This window comes from Tachyglossus aculeatus, chromosome 3 (genome assembly GCF_015852505.1).
Source record: "Tachyglossus aculeatus isolate mTacAcu1 chromosome 3, mTacAcu1.pri, whole genome shotgun sequence".
Lineage (NCBI taxonomy): Eukaryota > Metazoa > Chordata > Mammalia > Monotremata > Tachyglossidae > Tachyglossus > Tachyglossus aculeatus.
In genome coordinates, this window is record NC_052068.1 from 65,310,236 (window position 1) to 65,337,838 (window position 27,603).

Sequence of the window (27,603 nt, forward strand, 5' to 3'; positions counted from 1 at the left end):
GTCCGGGGACTTCCTGGGTGGGTGGGGGAGCCCGGGAGAGGGTAAGGGGTGGGAGTGCAAAGGGGGCAGAACCCAGGGGGTTTTGCCAAACAGCTCAGGGGGAGTTAAGAGCCTAGTATTGGCTTTAAAGGACTCAATCACCTTGCCCGCTCCTACCTCACCTTGCTACTCTCCTACTTCAATTCAGCCCACACACTTCGCTCCTCTAATGCTAACCTTCTCACTGTACCTATATCTTGTCTATCTCACCACCAACCTTTCACCTACACCCTGACTCTGACCTGGATGCCCTCCTTCCTCATATCCAGCAGACAATGACTTCCCACCATAAAAGCCTTATCAAAAGCACATCTCCTCCATGAGGCCTTCCCTGACTATGCCCTCATTTCCTTTTCTCCCTCTCCCTTCTGCGGCTCCCTGACTTTCTTCCTTTTATTCATCCCCCCTCTCAGCCCCACAGTACTTGCATGCATAGCTGTAATTTATTTATATTAATGTCTGTCTCCCCCTGGACTGTAAGCTCATGGTGAACAAGCAATATGTGTGTTTATTGTTGTATTGTACTTTCCACAGCACTTAGTACAGTGCTCTGCATATAGTAAGTGCTCAGTAATATGATTAACTGACTAGCATTACAGGAGTACTAGCCCAAGACCAATCACTCAATTGACGATATTGATCAAACACCTACTGAGCTCCTGGTCACACTGACTGAATGGCCGGCCCATGATCTCCTCGACCCCCTCCAATCTGGCTTCCATCCCCTACATTCCACGGAAACTGCCCTCTCAAAGGTCACCAATGACCTCATGCTTGCCAAATCCAACTGCTCCTACTCTATCCTAATCCTCCTCGACCTCTCAGCTGCCTTCGACACTGTGGACCACCCCCTTCTCCTCAACACGCTATCCAACCTTGGCCTCACAGACTCTGTCCTCTCCTGGTTCTCCTCTTATCATCATCATCAATCGTATTTATTGAGCGCTTACTATGTGCAAAGCACTGTACTAAGCGCTTGGGAAGTACAAATTGGCAACATCTAGAGATAGTCCCTACCCAACAGTGGGCTCACAGTCTAAAAGGGGGAGACAGAGAACAAAACCAAACATACTAACAAAATAAAATAAATAGAATAGATATGTACAAGTAAAATAAATAAATAGAGTAATAAATATGTACAAACATATATACATATATACAGGTGCTGTGGGGAAGGCAAGGAGGTAAGATGGGGGGATGGAGAGGGGGACGAGGGGGAGAGGAAGGAAGGGTCTCAGTCTGGGAAGGCCTCCTGGAGGAGGTGAGCTCTCAGCAGGGCCTTGAAGGGAGGAAGAGAGCTAGCTTGGCGGATGGGCAGAGGGAGGGCATTCCGGGCCCGGGGGATGACGTGGGCCGGGGGTCGATGGTGGGACAGGCGAGAACGAGGTACAGTGAGGAGATTAGCGGCGGAGGAGCGGAGGGTGCGGGCTGGGCTGGAGAAGGAGAGAAGAGAGGTGAGGTAGGAGGGGGCGAGATGATGGAGAGCCTTGAAGCCGAGGGTGAGGAGTTTCTGCCTGATGCGCAGATTGATTGGTAGCCACTGTGGAAATCACTCACTCTTATCTCTCCGGCCGTTCATTCGCAGTCTCTTTTTTGGGCTCCTCCTCCCCCTCCCATCTCCTTACTGTAGGGGTTCCTCAAGGGTTAGTTCTTGGTCCCCCTCTGTTCTCTATCTACACTCACTCTCTTGGTGAACTCATTCGCTGCCACGGCTTCAACTTTCATCTCTACGCTGATGATACCCAAATCTACATCTCTGCCCCTGCTCTCTCTCCCTCTCTTCAGGCTCGTGTCTCCTACTGCCTTCAAGACATCTCCATCTGGATGTCTGCCCGCCATCTAAAACTCAATATGTCCAAGACTGAACTCTTTATCTTCCCTCCCAAACCCTGCCCTCTCCCTGACTTTCCCATCACTGTTGATGGCACTACCATCCTTCCCGTCTCACAAGCCCACAACCTTGGTGTCATCCTCGACTCCGCTCTCTCGTTCACCCCTCACATCCAATCCGTCACTAAAACCTGCCGGTCTCACCTCCGCAACATTGACAAGATCCATCCTTTCCTCTCCATCCAAACTGCTACCCTGCTGGTTCAATCTCTCATCCTATCCCGACTGGATTACTGCATCAGCCTCCTCTCTGATCTCCCATCCTCCTGTCTCACCCCACTTCAATCTACACTTCACGCTGCTGCCCGGATCATCTTTGTGCAGAAACGCTCTAGGCATGTTACTCCCCTCCTCAAAAATCTCCAGTGGCTACCAGTCAACCTACGCATCAGGCAAAAAGTCCTCACTCTCAGCTTCAAAGCTCTCCATTCATTCATTCATTCAATCGTATTTATTGAGTGCTTACTGTGTGCAGAACACTGTACTAAGCGCTTGGGAAGTACAAGTTGGCAACATATAGAGACACCCTACCCAACAGTGGGCTCACAGTCTCCATCACCTCGTCCACTCCTACCTCACCTCCCTTCTTTCCTTCTACAGCCCAGCCCGCACCCTCCGCTCCTCTGCCACTAACCTCCTCACTGTGCCTCGTTCTTGCCCATCCCGCCGTCGACCCCCGGCCCACGTCCTCCCCCTGGCCTGGAATGCCCTCCCTCTGCACATCCGCCAAGCTAGCTCTCTTCCTCCCTTCAAAGCCCTACTGAGAGCTCACCTCCTCCAGGAGGCCTTCCCTGACTGAGCCCCCTCCTTCCTCTCCCCCTCCCCCCTCCCCATCCCTCCTGCCTTACCTCCTTTCCCTCCCCACAGCACCTGTATATATGTTTGTACATATTTATTACTCTATTTTACTTGTACATCTTTACTATTCTATTTATTTTATTTTGTTAATATGTTTCATTGTGTTGTCTGTCTCCCCCTTCTAGACTGTGAGCCCACTGTTGGGTAGGGACCATCTCTATATGTTGCCAACTTGTACTTCCCAAGTGCTTAGTAAGTGCTCTGCACACAGTAAGCACTCAATAAATACGATTGAATGAATGAATGAATGAATGATCTGCACAGCCCAGACCTTGGGACACTTGGAGGGACAGGAATGGTCCACCCATTACCCCTCACTTCCCCCCCTCTTCATTCCAAACTTACCCTCTCCCACCCCAAGCTGTCCTTCTCGCAACCTCTAGTGATCCCTCTCCCACAGGGTCCATCCAAATGTAGATGGCATCCCTGTCCCCATCTCATCCCTGCAGGATTTTCTGTCCTCCAGGTGACTGCCAGCGACAAGGACAGCGGACCCAATGGGCAGCTGAGCTATCGGATAGAGAGTGGGGCCCAGGACCGCTTTCTAATTCACCCAATCACCGGCCTGGTGCGGGTGGGCAATGCCACCATCGACCGGGAGGAACAGGATGCCTACCGGCTGACGGTGGTGGCAGCGGACCGGGGGACGAGCCCGCTCTCGGGCACCGCGGTGGTCACCATCCTCATTGACGATGTCAATGACTCTCGGCCCGAGTTCCTCGACCCTGTCCAGACCGTGAGCGTGCCCGAGTCCGTCTCACCGGGCACCATCATCGCCGAGGTACCCGCCATCGACCGTGACCTCAACCCCCGGCTGGAGTATCACATCGTCAGCATCGTGGCAAAGGACGACACGGATCACCTGGTGACCGAACAGGACCAGGCATTTGCCGTGAATGCGGAAACAGGTATGTGGCCTGGGGCGGGTGGGGGGGTCTTCTCTCACTAGTATGCTGTCTCTTTCTCACAGTCTCTCTCCCTGCACCTCCTTTTTCTTGCTTTCTCTTTCTCTCCTCTCTCCCTACTGCTCTTTCTCCCTAGCTTGCCTTGGGCTCTCTTTGTTGCTTTCTCTCTCTCCCTCTCCCCGGCCCTGGCTGCACTCTAGACTAACTGATTTCAACCCTCTTCTCTTCCCTCCGGCTTTCAGGCCCGCAGGTTTGAGCTCTGTTTTTCTATCATTCTCGCCTCGTCTCTTTGCCCACCCCACCCACTGTCTCACATCCACATCCACCGTGCCCTCCATGCCACTTCCTCTCCCCTACCCCGAGCACCTAGCCTGACTCCCTGTCAGAGCAGCTGGGGCACGACCTTTGCAGACTGAACGGACCCACTCCCTTTCCCCGATGCCCACCCCCCCAGCCAGGCCCAGCCTGGAGATGGGAAGCGGGCAAAGGAGGAGGGAGGAGGAGGAGGAGGAGAAGGAGGAGGAGGAGGAGGAGGAGGAAGCCTCTGGGTAAGTGACCACAGAACCACCGGGGGAGCCCGGTGGGTCACTTTTGGGTTGAGACCAAAAAGGTCCCAGCCCTTTACCTGCCCTGCCTCACCCTAGGATTGGAGAGGGAAGGACCATTTGGCCCCTGGAATTAGGGGCACCAGTCCTTAGGTCAAACAGGCAGAGGGATGGTCACCGGGGTGGGCAAGGGAAGGAAGTCAGGAGTGAGAGTTTAGTTTAGGGAGTCGGGGTCTTCCTTCTCCCCCTTCCTGACTTGCTGGGGGTCTGAGGTTGGGCGATGCACTAAGTGAAACTTTTGGGGTTGCCAGGGTCCGTGCTGGTGAAGTCCCCCTTGAACCGAGAGCTGGTCGCCACCTATGAGGTCACCATCTCGGTGCTTGATGGTGCCAGTGACCTTCCTGAGCGTGCTGTCAGCGTGCCCAATGGTAAGGGTCCCACCCCCGTCCTCCCACTGCCAAGAACTGCCCTGGGCATCACCCCGGGGACCACAGGGCATAGGGCATGGGCCGACAGAGGTGGGAGGGGGAGGCGGTACTGGAGGGATTAACCTCGCTGGAGTCATCATCCAGAACCCACGTGCCCAGGACTCAACACCTGGCCTAGAGGAATGGCTGGGCCCTGTGGTGCAGTGAATAAAAACACCATAAATCCGAGGGATGACTGCTACACCTGTCCTAGAGAATGTGGAGAGGTATTGTTTGGGGTGAGAGGAAATTAATGGTTTTACACTACAGTCAGAGGGATCTGGATTAGACTTTTCCTCTAGACTGTAAACTCATTGTGGGCAGGGAATATGTCTCTCAACAAATGGTATTTATCAATCAATAGTATTTACTGAGCATTTACTGGGTGCAGAGTGCTTTTCTAAAGCACTTGGGAGAGTACAATATTACAGAATTAGTAGACGTGTTCCCTGCACCTAATGAGCTTACAACCAACTCTATTGTATTGTCTCCTCCCAGGAGCTTAGTACAGTGCTCTGCACACAGTCAGTGTTCAATAAATACCATTGATCGATTGATGGTGAGGGAAAGGGGCCCTATGAGAGCTAGATTTCCCCTCCATCCGAGTCGATCCCAAGCAGGACCTGGCCGGGAGTCCCTTCGATGGATGAGGCCTGTCGCGTTCCACTGCTCCGCCCCGCCCCATGACTTTGCCTTCTTCTTTGGCTCTGCCCTCTCCGGCTCTTCTTTCCCTTGCTCAACCCGGCTCCATCCCTTCCCCGTCCGGCCCTACCCACCCCAGCCAAGCTAACCGTCAACATCCTGGACGTCAACGACAACACACCCCAGTTCCGGCCCTTTGGGATCACCTACTTCATGGAGCGGGTGCTGGAAGGGGCGACGCCGGGCACCACCCTCATCTCAGTGGCCGCTGTGGACCCCGACAAGGGGGCCAACGGACAGATCACCTATGCGCTGCTGAACCTGGTGCCCCCAGGATATGCCCAGCTTGAGGACGATTCTGCAGGTAGGCCAGTTTGAGAGAGAACACCACAGCCCCCTTCCCCACAACAAGCCCTCTGACTGCAGTGACACTCACTTCTGATGGAGCCATGGGACAGCCCCTTCCTGGTCCCTGGAAATCCAGATTGTTCAGTAGGGCAGTGGCAGCCAGATGGGGATGATACCTCCATTAGGACCACATGATTTGACTGTACTTGTCGGCCATCCTTGGATCTGGATCCCATCCCCTCCCCAGTGGTGGTTTTGGCCAATTTGTCCAATTGCCCCCCTCCCTTGTGGCGGTACTCTTGATGAGCTCGTGCTATCTCCCTACATAGAGCCATAAAGCACGAGCCTGGGAGTCAGAAGAATGTGGGTTCTAATAAGGGCTCCAACACTTGTCTGCTGTGTGACCTTGGGCAAATCACTTCATTTCTCTGTGTCTCAGTTACCTCATCTGTAAAAGGGGGATTGAGATTGTGAGCCCCATGTGGGACAGAAACTTCATCCAACCCCATTTGCTTGTATCCACCCCAGTGCTAGTTCAGTGTAAGTGATTAACAAATATCACAATTATTATTATTATTACTGCTTACAGCCCTGAGGTAGGGGCACAGACGGGCATGTGACTGAGACAGAGCACTAGGGTGTAACTGCCCCTAAGGGCGCTGGAGACCCAGTTGCCTTCTGTTCCAGCACCATCCTCCTCACAGCTATAAAGTTTCCAGCCAGTGAGGGCAGGGGCAGAGCAGGATAGGGCAGAGGCAGGGTCAGGCATTGGGACAGGAGCAGGGACCAGGGCACGGCAGGGCCAAGACAGTCTGGCTCAGCTGGGACAGGGGCACATCTGTACTTGTGCTTTTTCCCCTACCCCCGCTGTGAGTCAGCAGGCAGTGCCAACATGTCAATGTGAACTCCTCCCTACCCCCCAGGAAAGGTCATCGCCAATCGGACGGTGGACTATGAGGAGGTGCAGTGGCTCAACTTCACGGTCCGAGCTTCGGACAATGGCTCTCCACCCAGAGCGGCCGAGATCCCCGTGTACCTGGAGATAGTGGACGTCAACGACAACAACCCCATCTTCAGACAGGCGGCCTACCAGGTGGGTGGAGCTGCGGGGCCGGGAGGCGGCCTGAGAGAGCGACTGGTACCCCCCATCCCCAGGTCGGCTTCCCCATCCTGGAGGACCCACAACCAGCCACAAGTCAACAGGCCTAGAGGGCCAGCAGAGATTTCAGCTCCTCCAGCCAGCTCTTCCCACTGATGTCAAGCCTGTTTTCCTTGTTCCGTCCCATCTCCCGCACCCAGATACCTGTCTTGGAGGATGTGCCCCTGGGCACGGTCCTTTTGACAGTCACAGCCACGGATGCTGACTCAGGCCCCTTCGCCCTCATCCAGTATAGCCTGGGGGATGGAGAAGGCAAGTTTGGGATCGATCCTTCCACGGTAAGAGGGCCCCTGGGGGAGGAGTGACTGTGGCTGAGGGTGACCCCGACCTTAGCTTGTCCTGGGACTTCTAAGATCAGGTTGTCCATCCCCCTGCCTCCAGGCTGATGGGTCTGGTTCTCACGATTAAGAGTGCGAGCCCCACGTGGGACAGGGACTGTGTCCAACCCGATTAGGTCATATCTTCCCCAGTGCTTAGAACAGTGCTTGGCACATAGTAAGCGCTCAACAAATACCTTTACTATTATATCATCATTATTATTATTAATAAAAATCTCCAAATATGAAGAGATCATCCCCTAATGCAGAACCCAGGGCTCCCCCAATGGAAGTGCTTAAATAAACCCTGAATCCCTCCTCTTGCAGTAGAAACTCCTCAGAGCAGGTGGAGGTGAGCCACTGCCTCAGTGTTTACCCTTCAAAGATCCTCAATGAGCTTTTGCCGGGGGAAGTGAAAATTCCCAATTCCTTCCCCCTTTCCACGTGTGTGCTCAAAGGGGAATTGGAGGGCAAGGGACAGAGAGCCCCAGCCTCTTCCCTCCACCCAGTTCTGCCACCAAGGGATCCTGTCCAGTTTTCCCTGGCACTGGAGAAGCGGGTGATTCCCCAGTTGGAATCAACTCCATCACTTCCAGCCCTGGAGTCAGGTGGAAACTGCTGGGCCAGCAGAAGACCAGGTAGAAGGCCTGGCTCCAGGCCCAGGGCCCTCTGGCTAGAGGAACCAGTGGGTAGTGGGAGATCCAGAGGGCAGGCCTGGCTCCTTCTGCCCTCCCAGGGAGACATCTTTGTGCTGTCCGCCTTGGACCGGGAGAAGAAGGACCACTACATCCTCACAGCTGTGGCCAGAGACAACCCTGGAGATGTATCCAGTAACCGCCGGGAGAACTCGGTGCAGGTGAGAGCTCAAGGGCCGGGCTGCCAGACTGCTGGGCTGAGCACACTTGGAGGTATGGGGTACTGCCCAGAAGCCTTAGTGGGAAGTGGGAAGAGCAACGGCCCCCAGATTGGAGGGAGCAGGGATAGTGGGTGAGGTCACAGGGAAGCGGAGAGTCCCTGGAGAAAAAGAAGGGTCCCCGCTGAGCCATGCTGCTGAGGGCAGTGCAGAGAGGACAGACATAGCCACTGCAAGGAGGGAGGAAAGGACCTGGAAGAGTAGCAGTCTCATCACTGGGTTATATTGTACTCTCCCAAATGCTAAGTACAGTGCTCTGGATATAGTAAGCACTCAATAAATACCATCGATTGATTGATTACTGAATGCCTTCTAGGTACAGAGAGCCCCCACATGGGACAACCTGATTTACCTTGTATCCCCCCCAGCACTTAGAACAGTGCTTGGCACATAGTAAGTGCTTAACAAATACTATTATTATTATTATTATTATTATTATTGTTATTACTGTCTTGGGCTCCTGTTCTGTGCAGAACATTGTACTGAGCACTTCCGGGGAACTATATAGGGTTTCTCCAGGGGCTAGACAGTGAACCTAGTGCTTCCTGGGAGCAGGAGCCGAGACTCCATCACTGGAAAAGAGGCGCTCACAGGCAGCTGTTAATGGAGGTTAAGGGAATAGCTGGGGCTGGGTTGAACCAGGAACCCATTCCAGATCCTGGAGCCCCATTTCCTCTCCTGCCCTTTGGGCCCCAGTACCCAGGATGGAGAAGGTCCTTGTGATCCAGGCAGACACAAGCTGCAGGTAGTTTGCAGATAAAAGCAGCATGGCCTAATGGAAAGAACCAGGGCCTGGGAGTTAGAGGACCTGGGTTCTGATCCCAGCTCTGCCAATTGTCTACTGTGTGACCTGGGGCAAGTCTATGAATTTATCTTAATCTGTTACCTCTTCTATAACATGGAGATTCAGACGATGAGCCCATGTTGGACAAGGACTGTGTCCAACCTGATTAGCTTGTATTTACCCCAGGACTTAGTGCAGCGCCTGGCACATAGTTAATGCTTAACAAATACCATTTAAAAAAGCTCTTTGAACTGTTTTCTCCCAGCCCTTACCACTGCTTCCTCCTAGCCCTGACTAATAGCCCTGACTCCTAGCCCTGACTTAGAGAAGCAGCGTCGCTCAGTGGAAAGAGCACGGGCTTGGGAACTAGAGGTCATGGGTTCTAATCCCGGCTCCACCACATGTCTGCTGTGTGACCTTGGGCAAGTCACTTCACTTCTCTGAGCCTCAATTACCTCATCTGTAAAATGGGGGTTAAGACTGTGAGCCCCACGTGGGACAACCTGATCACCTTGTATCCACCCAGCGCTTAGAACAGTGTTTTGCACATAGTAAGCGCTTAACAAATGCCATCATTATTACTAGTAATCCCTGACCCCCGGCCCTCTTCTCCTGGCAGGTGGTGATCACAGTGCTGGACGTCAATGACTGCCGGCCCCAATTCTCCAGGGGCCAGTTCAGCACCAGCGTCTATGAGAATGAGCCCGAAGGCACATCTGTCATCAGCATGGTGGCCACCGACCAGGACGAGGGTGACAACGGAGAGGTGGTCTACACCATGGATGGACCCGGCGTGGGTATGTGGCCGCAGCCGGGCCGAAAGTGGCGATGTTTCCCTGTGGAGGATCGGGACCCCTGTGTTCACCTTCAGCTCTGGGGGACCCCCAGGTGGAAAGGAAGAAGTGCACCCCACCCCATGCCTGCCTTCAGGGACAGGGGGACATGCCCCATGCCAGAGGCCAGGGAGAGTTGGCTAGGGTGGGGCCGGGGGGAGATGCCTGTACCAGAGGCCAGAGAGAGTTGGTCCAGGCAGGGGCCACGGGGAGTTGGTCAGGCTAGAGGCTGGTGGAGATGCTTGTATCAGAGGCCAGGGAGGGTCAGCTAGTGCAGGTGCCAGGGGGCGAGACCTGTACCAGGGGCCAGAGAGAGTCGGCCAGGGCAGGGGCCAGGGAGAGTCGGCCAAGGCAGATGCCAGGGAGAGTAGGTTGGGCCAGGGGCTGGGGAAAATGCCTTTTCCAATGGTTAGGGAAAGTCAGCCAGGGCTAGGGCCAGTGGGAGATGCCAGTTCCAGGGGCTAGGGTACCAGATCCTGACAAGAGGAGTTGAGAATGGGACAGCAGCCTCCCTGGCCAAGGACTGGGGGAAGGGAGGGAGGAAGGAAGGGAGGAAGGGAGGAAGGAAGGGAGGAAGGGAGGGAGGGAGGGAGGAAGGAAGGAAGGAAGGAAGGAAGGAAGGAAGGAAGGAAGGAAGGAAGGAAGGAAGGAAGGAAGGAAGGAAGGAAGGAAGGAAGGAAGGAAGGAAGGAAGGAAGGGAAGAAGGGAGGAAAGGAGGAAGGGAGGGAGGGACTTATCAGGGCTGCACTGTAAAGTAGGACCCATGGAGAGCAGCAGACAAAAAGCAGGGTGCAGCCTCTTCCCTCCTGAGCCCCCAATCCACGCAGCCAACCCCATCCAGACCCTCCCACCTGGCGTGCCCTGGTCATTCTATTTCCCAGGGATCCATGAAGTCCAGGTTACAGGACGCAGGGAACCAGAAAGATGGCAAGGCTCAGGGGGTGCCAGGGGAGGCTAGAGTACTGGGGCTGGGGCCGGTTCCAGCCAGTGCCGGGTCACCTCCCCACTTCCCAGAGGCCTTCCAGATCCACCAGGACTCGGGGCTGGTGACCACCCGGCGGCCCCTGCAGTCGTACGAGAGGTTCAATCTGACGGTGGTGGCAACGGACCGAGGGCAGCCCCCGCTCTGGGGTACCTCCATGCTGCTGGTCGAGGTGGTCGACGTCAACGACAACCGGCCCGTCTTTGTCCGCCCCCCCAACGGCACCATCCTCCATGTCAAGGAGGTAATCAATGCCTCATGTCCGTCCTCACCAACCCTCACCCCTGCCCTCGCCACCCTCCCATCCCAACTCCCACCCTCACTACCTCTCCCCTCCTCCACCACCCACCCCTCTCCACCCTGCCAATTCATCATCATCACCAATCGAATTTATTGAGCTTACTGTGTGCAGAGCACTGTACTAAGGGCTTGGAAAGTACAAATTTGCAACATATAGAGATGGTGCCTACCCAACAGTGGGCTCACAGTCTAGAAGATAATAATAATGATGGTATTTGTTAAGTGCTTACTATGTGCCAAGCACTGTTCTAAGCACTGGGGTAATAATAATAATAATAATGATGATAGCGTTTATTAAGCACTTACTATGTGCCAAGCACTGTTCTAAGCACTGGGGATGTTACAAGGTGATCAGGTTGTCCCACGGGGGGCTCGCAGTCTTAATCCCCATTTTACAGATGAGGTAACTGAGGTCCAGAGAAGTTAAGTGACTTGCCCAAAGTCACACAGCTAAGTGGCAGAGCCGGGACTAGAACCCACAACCTCTGACTCCCAAACCTGTGCTCTTTCCTCTAAGCCAAGGCTGCTTATCCTGCCAATCTCCACCCTCACCACCTGCCACTCTTCACCCGCCACTCTCATCGCCCATCCCTCCCTACCCACCCTCATCATCATCACCTGCTGTTTCCTCCCTCACTTCCTGCCACCACCCTCACAGCCCATCCCTCCCTCCATTCTTACCCCCCCTCCCCAGCCCCACCAATCCCTGCCCTCTCTTGCCCCGTTTCACCACCTGCCTCCACTCACCCGCCATCCCTCCCAGGCACCCTCCCTTCACTGGCTGAACCCCTGACCCAGGTTTCCTGCTCCTGACCCCAAAGTTGTCCGTGCCTCTTGAGTGAGGAGCAGGGAAGAAATTTCCAAAGGATCCTTTAGGGATGATGAATCCTCCAGTTTTGTCATGTGGGGGCATTGGGCAGCTCCAGTCAACATCCAGTAATGGTGATGGTGGCATCTGTCAAGCACTTACTATGTGCTAAAGCATTGGCGTAGATACAAGGGGCACAATCAAAGAGAGAGGGAAAACAGACATTTTATCTCCTTTTTACAGGTGAGGAATCTAAGGCACAAAGAGGTTAAATGGCTTGCCCAGGTCACACAGCAGAAAAGTGCTAGAGCCAGGACTGGAACCTGGGTCTCCTAACTCCCAGTCCGGTGCTCTTTCCTCCAGACCATGCTGCCTCTTGATACCTTATAATAGGGATTACCTGCAATTTGGATTATCCGAGGCAGGTAGTTTTTGAAGCACTTGCCTTCAGCAAGCTTTCCTTCCTGTGTCCTTTTCCTTTGCCAAAGCTCCTCAATAGCTATCAATCAATCAGTGGCACTTATTGAGCACTTACTGTGTGTACAGAGCACTGTACTAAGTGCTTGGGAGAGCACAACACAACAGAAGTAGTAGCAGTACTCCCTGCCCACAATAAGCGTCCAGTGACTCTTCTAGGTTCCTTTCCCCAGAATCATCTTTCCTCCAGGCACAGGATCTTCCTGGGGCCGCCTCCTTTCACAGCCCACCCAGTATCCCCTTTTTACCATTATCTGTGGATTGGTACTGGCTGCCCTCTTTCCCCTACCTCTTCTACTCTTGCAGAGAGTTGTGGTGGCCAACGATGCAGAAAAATTCCTGAAACACGGATGCATTTCTGGCCATTCTTGGCATCCCCCTGCAATTCCCTAGGGAATTGCATGGTTCCGGGGATTCCAAGTCCACAGGCCCAGGGAAAGGTCCCAGTTGGTCAGGGTTGTGGTTAGGTTTGGAGGGGAGGCAAGGGCAGCTCTCAGGGCATTTGGGAATGAGTAGGGAGAAGGGAATCATCAGGTCTGTGTGCCACCATTTCTGTCCCCGTGAGTCCTTCAGGGACCCGGGTCCCCCTGGCTTGGGGAGCTGCCAGAGTCTCGGGGAGATAGTGGTAGGTGATGCCTGGGATGTGAGGCTCTGTGAGTCCTGGAGTTCAGGGTTTTGGGGTCTGAGCGAGCCCCATCTGGCCCTTTGGTCCTTGTCTCCTGCAGGAGATCCCCCTGCGCTCCAGCGTGTACGAGGTCTACGCCACTGACAAGGATGAGGGGCTCAACGGGGCTGTCCGCTACAGCTTCCTCAAGACAGGCGCCGGAAACAAGGACTGGGAATACTTCTCCATCGACCCCATCAGCGGCCTCATCCAGACGGCTCAGCGCCTCGACCGCGAGAAGCAGGCCATGTACAGTGTAAGCCAGGGACTAAGGGTAGAGGGCGGGCAGGGGGGAAGAAAGTGAGGACTAAAGTCCAGCATAAAGGATAGGGAGCAGAGGGTGGGGGGTAAATGATAGGGGACAAGGGAGGAGGCAAAGGGTGAAGCTAGAGGGTGAATGGGCAGAGGCTGGGGACCAAGACTTGGGGGAAAGATAGTGGAGGGCATAGGGCAGGGGGCAGAGGGTGGGAAGAAGAGAGTGATGGCAAATGATGATGATAATGGCATTTATTAAGCGCTTACTATGTGCAAAGCACTGTTCTAAGCTCTGGGGAGGTTACAAGGTGATCAGGTTGTCCCCCGGGGGGCTCACAGTCTTCATCCCCATTTTACAGATGAGGGAACTGAGGCCCAGAGAAGTTAAGTGACTTGCCCAAGGTCACACAGCTGACAATTGGTGGAGCTGGGATTTGAACCCATGACCTCTGACTCCAAAGCCCGGGCTCTTTCCACTGAGCCACGCTGCTTCTCGTGGAAAAGGGGAAGTAGCATGGCCTAGTGGATAGAGCACAGACCTGGGAATCAGAAGGACCTGGGTTCTAATCCCTGCTCTGCCACTTGTCTGCTGTGTGACCTTGGACAAGTCACTGCACTTCTCTGGGCCTCAGTTACCTCATCTGTAAAATAGGATTAAAACTGTGAGTCCCGTGTCAGGGATTGTGTCCAACCTGATTAGCTTGCAACTACCCCAGAGTTTATTATGGTGCCTGGAGCCCAGAAAGCACTCAATGAATACTGTAAGAAGAAAGAAGAAAGGAAGGTGGGCAGAAGGGGTGGGCAGAAATCAAGGGTAATGGGTAGGGATGGAGGGTGGGATACCAAGAGCTGAGGATCGAGGGTGAGGGCTGAGGTTTTGGGGGCAGAACCAAGGGGAAGGGGCGGTGCAAGAAAGGGAGGAGAGCAGGGGTGTGTGTAACTGAGGTTCTTTATAATAATAATAATAATTATAGTATTTGTTAAGTGCTTACAATGTGCCAAGCACTGTCATAAGTACTGGGGTAGTTACAAGGTAATCAGGTTGGACACAGTCCCTGCCCCACATGGGGCTCACAGTCTTAACCCCCATTTTACAGATGAGGTAACTGAGGCCCAGAGAAGTGAAATGACTTTTCCCAAGGTCACACAGCAGACAAGTGGTTTAGTCGACACTAGAACCCAGAACCTTCTGACTCCCAGATCCATGCTCTATCCATTAGGCCACCCTGTTTCTCAGTGAGGACCTGAGCTGAATGTGGGAGAGGGTGGAGGAGTAGGCCACAGCTGGATCCAGGAAGGGCTGCAGGTCAGAGGGTGGAACAGAGAAACACAAAGAGACACAGCCCATCCCCTAGACCCAATCTGGACTTTCCTTCTTCTCAACTCAATTCCTCCTTTGGCTGGTCCTTGGAGCCGGGCAGCTGGCAGCCGCCTCTGTGAAGGCTGTAGTAGGGCCTTTGGCCTCCTTCAAAAATGCCTCTTCCAGGAGGCCTTCTCTGATTAAGTCCCACCCCTTCCATCTCATCAGTCACCTCTGCACTCATGTGTAGGTATGTCTGTTTACCGACTTATTACGGATGAACCGATCCCCTTGTGTTTATAATGTAGACCTTTCCCTGTCACTGCTATGGCTGGTTCTGGATTCCCTCCCCTTCAAGGAGCTCATCAGCTCTCACAGTTCCAAATCCCACCTCTCTGTGGTTGACTCCCAAATCTACCGCGTTAGTCCTGGCCTCTCTCCTGCTCTGCAAGCTCACATTTTGTCTTCCACGAAATCTCCACAGCGATGTCCCAACAGCCTCTTAAACTCAATATGCTTAAAATTGAACCCATCTTCCCTCACAAATCTTCTCCTCTGCCCAACTTCCCCATCACAATAAACGGTAAAATAACTCATGACCTAGTTATTATCCTTGACTCCTTGTTCTTTTTCAACTCTGACATTCAGTCTGTCCCTTAATCAGTTTTTTTCTGCACATTTCCCAGGTCCACCCCTTCTCCTCCATGCAAAATGCCACCACCCTGATCCATGCACTCATCCAATCCCAGTTAGATGACTGTATCAACTTCCTCAGTGGCCTTTCTGCCTCCATACACTTTCCTCTCCAGTCCCTACTTCACTCTGCTTTCCAGTTACCCAGTCCTCGCTGCATCAAGCCAAACTGCACCACCAGCTTTGAAGCATTCAAACAGCTCTTTCCCTCTTACTTACCCACTCTCTTCTCCCACTACACCCCAGCTCTCACTCTTCATCCCTCTCTAGTTAAACACTCAGTGCCTCATTCTCTACTCTCCTGTTTTCCTCCCATGGCTCTCACTATTCTCCCATCAAAATCCCTCCCCCTTCACATCTGGTAGATAACTGCTCTTCCCATCTGCAGAGCCCTCCTGAAATTCCATCTCTTCCAGGAGACCTCCCCTGATTAATTTTTCTTCTCCCCCAGTCAAATCCTCAGCCACCTGTAACACCTGTATACACTTCAAGCACTTACTCATTTACATGTCCATCTTTACATTCTTTTCTTCCTTTTCTCTAGAAATGATATTGTGTGTCTCCCCCATTATATTTTAAGCTATTTGTGGGCAGGTGTTGTGTCTTCTAGCGCTATTGTACCTTCCTAAGTGGTTAGGATAGTTTTCTGCACACATAAATAGTCAATAAACTACTGATAGATTATGTCTTCTCTCCCCATTAGACTTTAAGCTCCTTGAGGGCAAGGACGATAATGTCCTTTAGTTCTTCTATCTGCCCCATACACCAAGCCCCAGGCCTCATCATCGGCCCTCAGCTCAGCCTGGTGATCCTGGTCCTTCATTCTCACCTCTGCTTCTCTGCCAGCTGATTCTGGTGGCTAATGACCTGGGCCAGCCGGTCCCCTATGAGACAATGCAGCCCCTGCAGGTAGCTCTGGATGACATTGATGACAACGAGCCAGTGTTCCTGAGACCCCCGGTGAGGCCCCCATCAGCTACTGTCGGTCGGGAAGGAGTGGGCTGGGTCAGGTGGCAGAGGAGTCGGGGGAGTGGGGAGGGGCTCTCCACCCCGAGTCATGCCAGCTGTTCAGATCTCACCACCCACCCAGGAGAGAGACACTCCTGCAATTCTTCATGTTTTTTGCCCCCTACCCTTGGGAATACTCCCGGGCACTAAAAGAAACCAGGCAGTTGAGTCTAAAGGAAATAAAGCAGTTGCTGTAAAGTCTAAATTGATTAGAAGCCAAGTTGACTTTGAATTTAAGATGGCCCCTACACTCTTCTCCTTTCTCTGCCTCGTCACTATCCCACACCCACATGCACACCCCCCCCCCCCACACACACACACAGTACTCTCAGTTGAAAGTGTCTCTAGACTGTATACTCACTATGGGCAAGGAACATGTCCACTAATTCTATTACATTATACTCTCCCAATTGCTTAGTACTGTGCTCTGCCCAGAGTAAGTGCTCAATAAATACCACTGATTGATTGATTGAAAGTCAGCGGCACAAACAGGCAGCTCCAGCCACTGAGCAGTTTTGTACCCTTGCGTGACCTGGGGCAAGTCGCTTAACTTCTCTCTCTAGATCCCTCCCATCTCTTCCCCTGCCTTCCTTTCTGCTGCTTGCAACTCTCCCAGGAGGCCGAGGAGCAGTGATCCCTGATGGCCAGCACCTGGTGGCCAGCCACAGCCCATAGGGGACTTATATTTCGGGGGTGGGGAGCGGAGGAGGGTATGGAGGAGGGAAGGGTGGTGGGAGCTGGGTGGAACTGAGGAAGCTGGACCTGGAAGCCGGACCCTGGGGTCAGTTACCTGGGCGAAAGCTGGGCTTCTTTCCAGCAGGAGGAGGTGGGAGCTGCAACCCACCCGCTAAATGTCATGTCGTCAAGTCCACAATGCACAGGAAAAGGGTTAAGAAACACTTATTCCATCAATAATAGTATTTATTGAGCATTTACTATGTATTATCAATATTATTTTGGTATTTGCTAAGTGCTTACAATGTGCCAGACACTTTACTAAGCGCTGGGGTGGATACAAGCATTTCAAGAGCACTGTTCTAAGTGCTTGGGAGAGTACAATGCAACAGAGTTGGTAAACACATTTTTTCTGCCCACAAGGAGCCTCAGTAATAATTATGGCATTTTGTTAAGCACTTACTATGTGCCAAGCACTGTTCTAAGCCTGATGTAATGGGGGTGGCGTTTGGGGTTTAACCCAAGGTCGGGGTGAGGGTCTGTCGGGGGAGGGGAGCGGCTGACTGTGAGCCAGAGCGGCCCCCTCCCCTCTCCGGATGGGCTGGCTCTCTCTGTCCCCAGAGGGGCAGCCCCCAGTACCAGCTCCTGTCCGTGGCCGAGCATTCCCAGCCGGGCACCGTGGTGGGCAACGTGACGGGCGCCGTGGACGCCGACGAGGGCCCCAATGCTATCGTCTACTATTTCATCGCAGGTGAGTGAGTGGTCGGATCGGCTTGGGGTGGGATGCTCGGGCCAAAGCCCACTGAAGCCCCCGGGGTCCCCCTCCAGCCTCAGGGACCCTCTGAGACCCCCTCGCCCCTTCTCACTATCCCCCTCACACACCCATCTCTCCATGCCCGCCACGCCCACCCCTTCTCACTCTACCCCCTCACACCGTCTCACCATGACCCCACCCCTTTTCACCATCCCCCGCCCCTTCTCACTATGACCCATCCTTCTCTCCATCCAGCACTTAGAACAGTCCTTGGCACATTGTAAGCACTTAACAAATACCATAATTATTATTACCCCTCCACCCTTCTCACCACAACCCCATTCCTTCTCACCGTGACCTCATCTCTTCTCATCATGACCCTACCGCTTCTCATCATCAACCTCCTTCTCACAGTGACCCATCCCTTCTCTCCATTCCCCTGCTCCTTCTCACCACCACCCCAGCCCCTTTCTCATTACGACCCCACCCCTTCTTACCCTGACGCCCGACTCTTTCCCACTATCCCGACTCTGCCACTTATCTGCTGTGTGACCTTGGGCAAGCCGCTTAACTTCTCTTTGCCTCAGTTCCCTCATCTGTAAAATGGGGATTAATAGTAATTCTGGTATTTGTTAAGCGCTTACTGTGAGCCAGACACTGTACTAAACGCTGGGGAGGATACAAGCAAACCAAATTAGACACAGTTCCTGTCCCTCGTGGGGCTCACGGTCTAAATCCCCATTTTACAGATGAGGTAACCGAGGCCCAGAGAAGCAAAGTGACTTGCCCAAGGCCACACAGCAGACAAGTAGCAGAGCCGGGATTAAAACCCATAGAGGAGCAGCGTGGCTAAGTGGAAAGAGCCCGGTCTGCGGAGTCAGAGGTCATGGGTTCTAAACCCGGCTCCCCCACTTATCAGCTGTGTGACCTCGGGCAAGCCACTTAACTTCTCTGTGCCTCAGTTACCTCATCTATAAAATGGGGATTAAGACTGTGAGCCCCACCTGGGACAACCTGATTACCTTGTATCTATCCCAGCGCTTAGAACAGTGCTTGGCACGTAGTAACCGCTTAACAAATCCCATTAGTATTATATTATTATTATTATTATGACCTTCTGATTTCCAAGCCCGTCTAATGGGGATTAAGACTGTGAGCCCCACGTGGGACAACCTGATGACCTTGTATCTACCCCAGTGCTTAGAACAGTGCTTGGCACATAGTAAGCGCTTAACAAATACCATCATCATTATTATTATCTCCCATACCTCTCCTCATCATGTCCCCGGTCCCCACGGCAGCCGGAAACAGGGAGAAAAATTTCCATCTGAGCTGGGCGGGGCAGCTCAAGGTGTTGCGGGATTTGGACCGGGAGCGGGAGCCCCTCTTCTCCATCATCGTCAAGGCCTCGAGCAACCGCAGCTGGACGCCCCCCCGGGGACCCCGGACCCACCTGCTGCTGGACCCCACCACCGACCTGACCCTGCAGGAGGTCCGCATAGCCCTGGAGGACATCAACGACCAGCCCCCGCGCTTCACCAAGGCCGAGTATACCGCCGGTGAGTAGGAGTGGGCTCCGGGGTATGGGGCAAGGGCCCACGACTCAACAAATAACAATAATAACAATAGTATTTATTAAGCCCTTACTATGTGCCGAGCACTGTTCTAGCACTGGGGTCGACACAAGGTAATCAGGTGGGCCCACGTGAGGCTCACAGTCTTCATCCCCATTTTACAGATGAGCTCACTGAGTCACAGAGAAGTGAAGTGGCTTGCCCAAGGTCCCGTAGAAGACAAGTGGCGGAGTCGGGATTAGAACCCACCTCCTCTGACTCCCAAACCCGTGCTTTTCATTCATTCAATCGTATTTTATTATTATGATGGCATTTATTAAGCGCTTAATATGTGCAAAGCACTGTTCTAAGTGCTGGGGAGGTTACAAGGTGATCAGGTTGTCCCACAGGGGGGCTCACAGTCTTAATCCCCATTTTACAGATGAGGTAACTGAGGCACAGAAAAGTTAACTGACTTGCCCAAAGTCACACAGATGACAAGTGGCCAAGACAGGATTTGAACCCATGGCCTCTGACTCCAGACCCCCTGCTCCTTCCACTGAGCCACGTTGTATTTATTGAGCGCTTACTGTGTGCAGAGCACTGGACTAAGAGCTTGGAAAGTACAAATCGGCAACCTATAGAGACGGTCCCTGCCCAACAACAGGCTCACGGTCTAGAAGATAATAATAATGATGGTATTTGTTAAGCACGTTACTATGAGCCAAGCACTGTTCTAAGTGCTGGGGTAGATACAAAGTAATCAGGTTGTCCCACGTGGGGCGCACAGTCTTAATCCCCATTTTACAGATGAGGTAACTGAGGCCCAGAGAAGTTAAGTGACTCACCCAAAGTCACACAGCTGTCAAGTGGTGGATTCGGGATTAGAACCCACAACCTCTGACTCCCAAGCCCGTTCTCTTTCCACTAAGCCACGCTGCTCCCTGGGGGGACGGGTCCGAGCTGGGGAGAGTGGGGTTTGGGGGTGAAAAGAGGCTCTTGACGTCCTCGTCCTCCCCTAATGGATCCTCACTCCACCACCCCGGGCAGGTGTGAGCACTGATGCCAAAGTGGGCTCGGAACTGGTCCAGGTTCTGGCCCTGGATGGCGACGTCGGCAACAACAGCCTGGTGCTGTACAGCATCCTGGCCATCCGCTACATCCGCCAGCACTCCAACGACTCGGCCGAGGTGGCCCACGTCTTCACCTTGGGTAGGAGGGAGACCGGGGGGGCCGCGATCCTGGGCACCTTGGCACACACACTTCCCCTTGTCCGCTGATGCCTGGCAGTGGCTCATTGGCCGCGCTGTAACGGGGAGGGGGCAAGTGAGGCTCTGAGTCTTCCCCAGAGCAGCCTATGCTGCCCTGGACCCTCTCTGGCCCCCTAGAATCCCCTCCGAATCCACCTGGGTCTGCCTGCTTTTACTGGAATTCATTCAGTCATATTTATTGAGCGTTTACTGTGTGCAGAACACTGTACTAAGAGCTTGGGAAGATACAATAAAGTAACAAAGAGAGACAATCCCTGCCCCCAACGAGCTCACAGTCTAGAGGCAGGGAAGACAGACATCAATTCAAGTACACAGACATCAATATAAGTAGATAAAATTATAGACCTATATATTAGTGCTGTGGGGTGAAGAGGAGGAACAAGGCAAAGGAAGCGAGTCAGGGTGTTGAGGAAGGGAGTGGGAGATGAGGAAAAGTGGGGGTTAGTCTGGGAAGGCCTCTTGGAGGAGATGTAAGGCTTTGGGTTCAGAGGAGAGAGTGATTGTTTGGAGGATTTAAGGAGGGAGGGCATTCCAGGTCAGATGTAGGGCGTGGGCCAGGGGTCAGCGCAGTGAGAAGGTTTGCACCAGAGGGATGAAGTGTGGGGATTGGGTTGTAGAAGGAGAGGAGGGAGGTGAGGTAGGTGGGGGCAAGGTGATGGAGTGCTTTAAAGGCAATGGTGAGGAGTTTTTGTTTGATATGGAGGTGGAAGGGCAACCACTGGAGAATTTTGAGGAGGGGAATCACTTGCCCTGAAGGTTTCTATAGAAAAATAATGCCCCCGCCAGGGTACCCTTCCTTGCCAAAGCATTTCCTGGGGATCTTGGCCTTACCCCTACGGAGTAAGTAGCTCATAAAGGGCTGGAGACCCTCCTCTCCCTCCTCTACTCTCCTTCCCCTCTCATCCCTCCCCTCCCCTCCCCTGCCATCTCTCCCGTTCCCTCCCATTCATTCATTCATTCAATCGTACTGATTGAGTGCTTATGCTCACTGTGTGCAGAGCACTGTACTAAGCCATTGGGAGAGTACAATACAATGATAAACAGACACATTCCTTGTCCGCAATTCCCTGCCCTTTCCTGCCACCTCTCCTGTCCCCTCCCCTTCCTTCTCCTGCCCTCCGGAAGAGTTCCCATGGAGTTCAGTGGCTTACAGGGAGTAGAAGGCCTGTCCGTGGTACAGATTGCTGCCCCTGGCATTCTCTCTTTTGGAGGGGCATCCGAGGGGCTGGCATGGGGCAGGGAGCTGGGCTTGTCTTCCCCTGCCCCTGTAGCCCCACAGAGATGTTGGACAACCAGCAGAGCTGTGGGCAGAGACTGGGCTTGAGGGGGATGGAGGCAGCATTCTGCCCAGCGAGGAGCTGAACTAAAGGGCATCTGCTGGCTGGCCAGGGCAACCGACCCGAAACTCCTGCTGCACCCCGAGCCTTTCCCGGGGGGTAGGGCGGCCGGCCCTGAGCAGCAGCCCCCTCCCCACCCAGGGCACCTGGATGGGGTCCTGCGGACCTTCGACCTTTTCACCGCCTATGGGCCCGGCTACTTTGTGGTGGACGTGTTGGCGGTGGACCTGGCCGGACACAACGACACGGCCGTGATCGGCATCTACATCCTGCGGGAGGACCAGAGGGTCAAGATCATCATCAACGAGATCCCAGACCGAGTGCGCCAGTTCCAGGAGGAGTTTGTCCGTCTGCTGTCCAACATCACCGGGGCCATCGTCAACACCGATGACGTCCAGGTGTCAGATCTGGGGCCTGGGGCTGAGGGGTGAAGAACGGTGGTGGGGAGGGGACCCAGGGGGAGTCTGTAAGGGCAGGAGAGTCGAGGAGAGGAGGGCCAGGGCTGATGTGGGTGAGGGCGGAGAACTGGGAAGCAGCGTGGCCTAGTGGATAGAGCACGGGTCTGGGTGTCAGAAGGACCTGGGTTCTGCTATGTGAGCTGAGGCAAATCACTTAACTTCTCTGTGCCTCAATTACATCACCTGTAAAATGGGGATTAAGACTCTGAGCCCCATGTGGGACATGAGAAGCTGCATGGTGGAGGGGATAGAGCATGGGCTTGGGAGTTAGGAGGTCAAGGGTTCTAATCCCAGCTCCTCCGCTTGTCTGCTGTGTGACCTGGGACAAATCATTTCACTTCTCTGGTCCTCAGTAACTTCATCTGTAAAATGGGGATTAAGTCTGTGAGCCCCATGTGCAATAGGGACTGCGTCCAAGCTGATCACCTTGTATCTACCCCAGTGCTTAGAACAGTGCCTGGTACATGCACTATGACACATAGTAAGCGCTTAACAAATACCATCATTACATGGACTCTGTCCAACCTGATCAGCTTATATCTACCTGAGGGTTTAGTAGTGTCTGGCACATATTAAGAGATTAACAAATACCATTAAAAAATACCCTGTACTTCCCACCCCCTTGCCCTGACTGAATGGGGCCTCTTGGGATGAGAGGACCCAGGTCCCGGGATGCTGGGCCCTTCCCAGAGAAGACTCAGCCCTACCTGCCCTAGTGACTAAGCATGTGCAGAACCAGGAGGGTGCCCTGGTAGAGGGGGTGGGGGAGTGGGGCATGAGAAGCCTGGGTGAGGGTCCGGACGAGGCTGGTGCTGGCTGGGCCCCCTCCCCTCCACCCCGGGCCTCACCACCCTCCGATGCCACCTGGCCAGTTCCACGTGGACAAGAAGGGCCGTGTAAACTTCGCCCAGACGGAGCTGCTGATCCACGTGGTGAACCGGGATACCAACAGGATTCTGGATGTGGAGCGGTGAGCTGCGGAGCCCGAGAGGGGATGCCTTGGGGTGGGGGGGAGCCCCCGGAATCAGCTCCCCCCAGGGTATGCCCCACCAGACCTGCCCACGAGGCCCCCTAAGCCCCCCAAAGAACCCCCTACTGGCCCCCGCTGACCTCCCGCTCCCCTGCAGGGTGATCCGGATGATAGACGAGAACAAGGAGCAGTTGCGGAACCTCTTCCGGAACTACAACGTCCTGGACGTGCAGCCGGCCACTTCCTCCCGGGCCCCTGAAGACCTGTCAGCTCTGCAGGCATGGCTGCCCCCCACCCAACCCCTAGTTTCTGGCCTGGCCCAGCCAAAACCCTACCTTCTTGGCCTGGTCTGGCCTGGCCCGGCCCCACCTAGAAGCCTGGTCCCCACGTCCTCCTCCACAGTCGAGCCGGGATGGGCAGAGTGGGTATGTGTTGGGCCCTGGTGTCCTCTGAGGGGCCAGGGCAGGGGTCTGAGTGGTGCGTGCCCTGCAGATGGCGATTATTCTCTTGGCCCTCCTCCTGCTCCTCACAGCTGTGCTCTTCATCGCCATGAACTGGTACTACCGGACAGTGTGAGTGTCCTGGGCCCTCCCAGCACCCCGTGGGCCCCCATGGCTCCGGGCTTCCGGGCTCCTGGGTCAGGATGGTCAGGGAGTGGGCATAGGCAGAAGGGCCGAGGAGCGGGTGCAGACTGGGGCAGGGGTGAGGGCATCAACGGGGTGTGAAGACATGAGTCAAGGAGGAGCAGAAGTTGGGACGAGGGACGGGAGCACGATCTGGGGCAGGGGGTGAGGACTGGGCAGGGGAGGGGGCGTGCCCAGAGGCACTGCTTGGAATCTTGGAGAAAGGAGAGGGGGCTTCCTGCTCTCCTCATCCACCCCCTACCCATCCACTCCCCCTTGGCCTCTCCCTCAGACACAAGAGGAAACTCAAAGCCATCGTGGCAGGATCCACAGGTGAGTGCTCCTACTGGGGGTCGGGGGAGGTCGGTGCCAACTGCAGGGTGGAAGATGGGTGCAACAGGGTGAGGGGAGCCAGAGATGGGTGGGCAGGAGAGGAAGAGGACAGCAGGGCAGGGGGAGTGGGAGATGGAGCAGCACAATGAAAAGGTCATGAGGTGGGGGACAGCACGATGGGCGAGTAAGAGATAATAATGCTTGTTGTTAAACCCTTAGTATGTGCCACGCACTGTTCTAAGCACTGAGAGAGATGGAAGCAGCATGGTGGGGGAGTCTGGAGGTGGGGCAGCAGGGGGAAGGAAGGCTGGGAAATCAGGGTTCAGGTCCATCAGACTCCAGTGGTTGGGGGAAAGTGGCACAATTGTGCCTGGCAACAAGCAGGGAGAGGATGATCCAGTCTGGGAGCAGGGGCACTGCCAGGGCACCTCTGCCCGGAGTCCCACTCCCTTCATTCCACACACATACGCACGCACGCGCGCGCACGCGTGCATACAACCACACAGACACACCCCTGGTCAGCGGGTGCCACTCCTCGGCAGGGAACCGTGGCTTCATGGACATCACGGACATGCCCAACACCAACAAGTACTCCTTCGACGGGTGAGCAGCGGCATGGCGAGGGGGAAGGGTGGGGCTCAGCCTGAGAGGCCGATGGAGGTGGGGGATCAGGGTGGGAAGAAAGAAGGGGGCTGAGGAGAGACTGTCCTCATTCAATCAATTGCCAATACTAATATTCACTGAGCTCTGCATGTGATGCACAGGGGACAGGCGGCAGAGGTAAAGATTAGGGGCCCAGCCCTGTGTGAGAAGACACAATGGGAAATCTGTACACTTCCTTGCTTCCTGGGGGGGTTACAAGTTGATGGCTGGGGAAGGGGGAGGCTTCTCCTGCCTCACTTGATCTCCCCCAACCTCCCTCAAGCTCCTCTGGCCTCCTTTGACCTCCTCTGGACTCCTCTGGCCTCTCTTGACCTCCTCTGGCCTCCTTTGACCTCCCCCGGCCTCCTCTGGCTCTATTGACCTCCTCTGGCCTTCCTTGACCTCCCTTAACCTCCTCTATCCTCTCTCAACCTTCTCTGGCCTCCCTTGACCTCTCCCAGCCTCCTCTGGCCTCCCTCAATCTCCCCTGGTATCCTCAGTCCTCTCTAGACTCCCCCCGACCTCCTCTGGCCTCTCTCAACTTCCCCCAGCCTCTTCTGGCCTCTCTCGACCTCCCCCAGCCTCCTCTGGCCTCCCTTGACCTGTCTCAACCTCCTCTGGCCTCTCTCAACCTTTTCTGGCCTCCCTCGACCTCTCCCAGCCTCCTCTGGCCTCCCTCAATCTCCCCCAGCCTCTTCTGGCCTCTCTCGACCTCCCCCAGCCTCCTCTGGCCTCTCTTGACCTCCTCTGGCCTCCCTTGAGCTCCCTCAACCTCCTCTGGCCTCTCTCAACTTTCTCTGGCCTCCCTTGACCTCTCCCAGCCTCCTCTGGCCTCCCTCGACCACCCCCGGTCTCCTCTGGCCTCTCTGGACCTCCCTGCCTCCTTAGCCTTGGCCAGACTACAGCGGGTAGGGGCTCTCTCTTGTGGCCAACATGGCCTATGACCCATGGCACATCAGGCGGTCAGGGGCTCCTAGGAAAGACCTTCTCTTGCCTCTGAGTTAGGAGGTGAGGGTGGAGAAGCAGGCGTGGAAGGGGGTGAAATTCATTCACTCATTCAATCGTACTTATTGAGCGCTTACTGTGTGCAGAGCACTGTCCTAAGCACTTGGAAAGCACAATTCAGCCATGAATAGAGACAATCCCTACCCAACAACGGGCTCACAGGTGTTATTCATTCATTCATTCATTCATTCAATCGTATTTATTGAGCACTTACTGTGTGCAGAGCACTGTACTAAGCGCTTGGGAAGTACAAGTTGGCAAAATATAGAGATGGTCCTTACCCAACAACGAGCTCACAGTCTAGAAGGGGGAGACAGACAACAGAACAAAACAGGTGGTCAGGTGTCAAGAGAAGCAGCGTGGCTCAGTGGAAAGAGCACGGGCTTTGGAGTCAGAGGTCACGGGTTCAAATCCCTGCTCCGCCAATTGTCAGCTGTGCGACTTTGGGCAAGTCACAACTTCTCTGTGCCTCAGTTCCCTCATCTGTAAAACGGGGATTAAGACTGTGAGCCTCCCGTGGGACAACCTGATCACCCTGTACCTCCCCCAGTGCTTAGAACAGTGCTTTGCACATAGTAAGCGCTGAACAAATACCCTTAAAAAGTCATTAGAATAAACAGAAGTAAAGCTAGATGCACATCATTGACAAAATAAATAGAATAGTAAATATGTACAAGTAAAACAAATAGAATAATAAATCTGTACAAACATATATGCAGGTGCTGTGGGGAGGGGAAGGAGGTAGGGCGGGGGGATGGGGAGGGGAGAGGAAAACGGAAGAACAGACAGGATTTGGTGATAGGATTATGCAGGCTGAATCAATCAGTGGAATTTACTGAGTATTTAGTAGGTGGACAAGCGGATAGAGAATGGGCCTGGGAGTTTGAAGGACCCAAGCTCTAATCCCACTCCGCCACCTGTGTGCCGTGTGACCCTGGGCAAGTCACCTAACTTGTCTGTGCCACAATTACCCCATCTATAAAACGGGATCAAGACTATGAGCCTTATGTGTGGATGGGGACTGTGTCCAACCCATTCTCCTGTATCTACCACAGTGCCTATTCATTCAGTCAGTCAGTAGTATTTATTGTGCGCTTACTGTGTGCAGAGCACTGTACTAAGTGCTTGGGAAGTACAAGTCGGCAACATATAGAGACAGTCCCTACCCAACAATGGGCTCACAGTCTAGAAGGGGGAGACGGACAACAAAACATGTAGACAGGGGTCAAAATCGTCAGAAAAAAATAGAATTATACCTATATGCACATCATTAAGAAAATAAATAGAATAGTAAATATGTACAAGTAAAATAAATAGAGTAATAAATCTGTACAAACATATATACAAGTGCTATGGGGAGGGGAAGGAGGTAGGGTGGGGGGGATGGGGCGGAGGAGAGGAAAAAGGGGGCTCAGTCTGGGAAGGCCTCGTGGAGGAGGTGAGCTCTCAGGAGGGCTTTGAAGTGTCTGGCACACAGTAAGAGACATGGCCCCTGAGCAGAGGCCAAGGACTGAAAGTGACAGGAAGAAGGAGTAGTACGGGAAAGGGAGGCAGGGCTGCGTTCATTCATTCATTCATTTATTCAATTGTATTTCTTGAGTGCTTACTGTGTGCAGAGTGATGTACTAAGTGCTCAGGAAAGTACAGTACAGCAATAGAGATTATCCCTACCCACAATAAGCTCACAGTCTAGAGGGGGGGAGACAGACATCAATACAAGTGAACAGGCATCAATATAAACAAAATTACAGATAAAAATTTTATTTTATACACATAAGTGCCATGGGGCGGAAAC

The 27,603-nt window shown here is 53.9% G+C and overlaps 1 protein-coding gene across 3 annotated transcripts in view; it reads left to right on the forward strand.

The window, feature by feature from the left end:
• Nucleotides 1-27,603, forward strand: part of CDH23 (cadherin related 23) — a 425,144-nt gene that overhangs the window by 391,539 nt on the left and 6,002 nt on the right. The window contains exons 46-64 of one of the 3 annotated variants that reach the window (XM_038744221.1): nt 3,237-3,695; nt 4,549-4,665; nt 5,486-5,710; nt 6,618-6,787; nt 6,994-7,131; nt 7,907-8,026; nt 9,487-9,664; nt 10,715-10,926; nt 12,993-13,187; nt 16,026-16,139; nt 17,484-17,613; nt 18,918-19,175; nt 20,220-20,381; nt 21,919-22,175; nt 23,108-23,205; nt 23,363-23,483; nt 23,698-23,777; nt 24,121-24,161; nt 24,704-24,764. In XM_038744221.1, the coding sequence (XP_038600149.1) occupies nt 3,237-3,695; nt 4,549-4,665; nt 5,486-5,710; nt 6,618-6,787; nt 6,994-7,131; nt 7,907-8,026; nt 9,487-9,664; nt 10,715-10,926; nt 12,993-13,187; nt 16,026-16,139; nt 17,484-17,613; nt 18,918-19,175; nt 20,220-20,381; nt 21,919-22,175; nt 23,108-23,205; nt 23,363-23,483; nt 23,698-23,777; nt 24,121-24,161; nt 24,704-24,764 (3,136 nt within the window). Of the gene's footprint in view, nt 1-3,236; nt 3,696-4,548; nt 4,666-5,485; nt 5,711-6,617; nt 6,788-6,993; nt 7,132-7,906; nt 8,027-9,486; nt 9,665-10,714; nt 10,927-12,992; nt 13,188-16,025; nt 16,140-17,483; nt 17,614-18,917; nt 19,176-20,219; nt 20,382-21,918; nt 22,176-23,107; nt 23,206-23,362; nt 23,484-23,697; nt 23,778-24,120; nt 24,162-24,667; nt 24,765-27,603 lie in introns of those variants that run through there. The other 2 variants (XM_038744217.1, XM_038744219.1) reach the window with 2 other exon arrangements.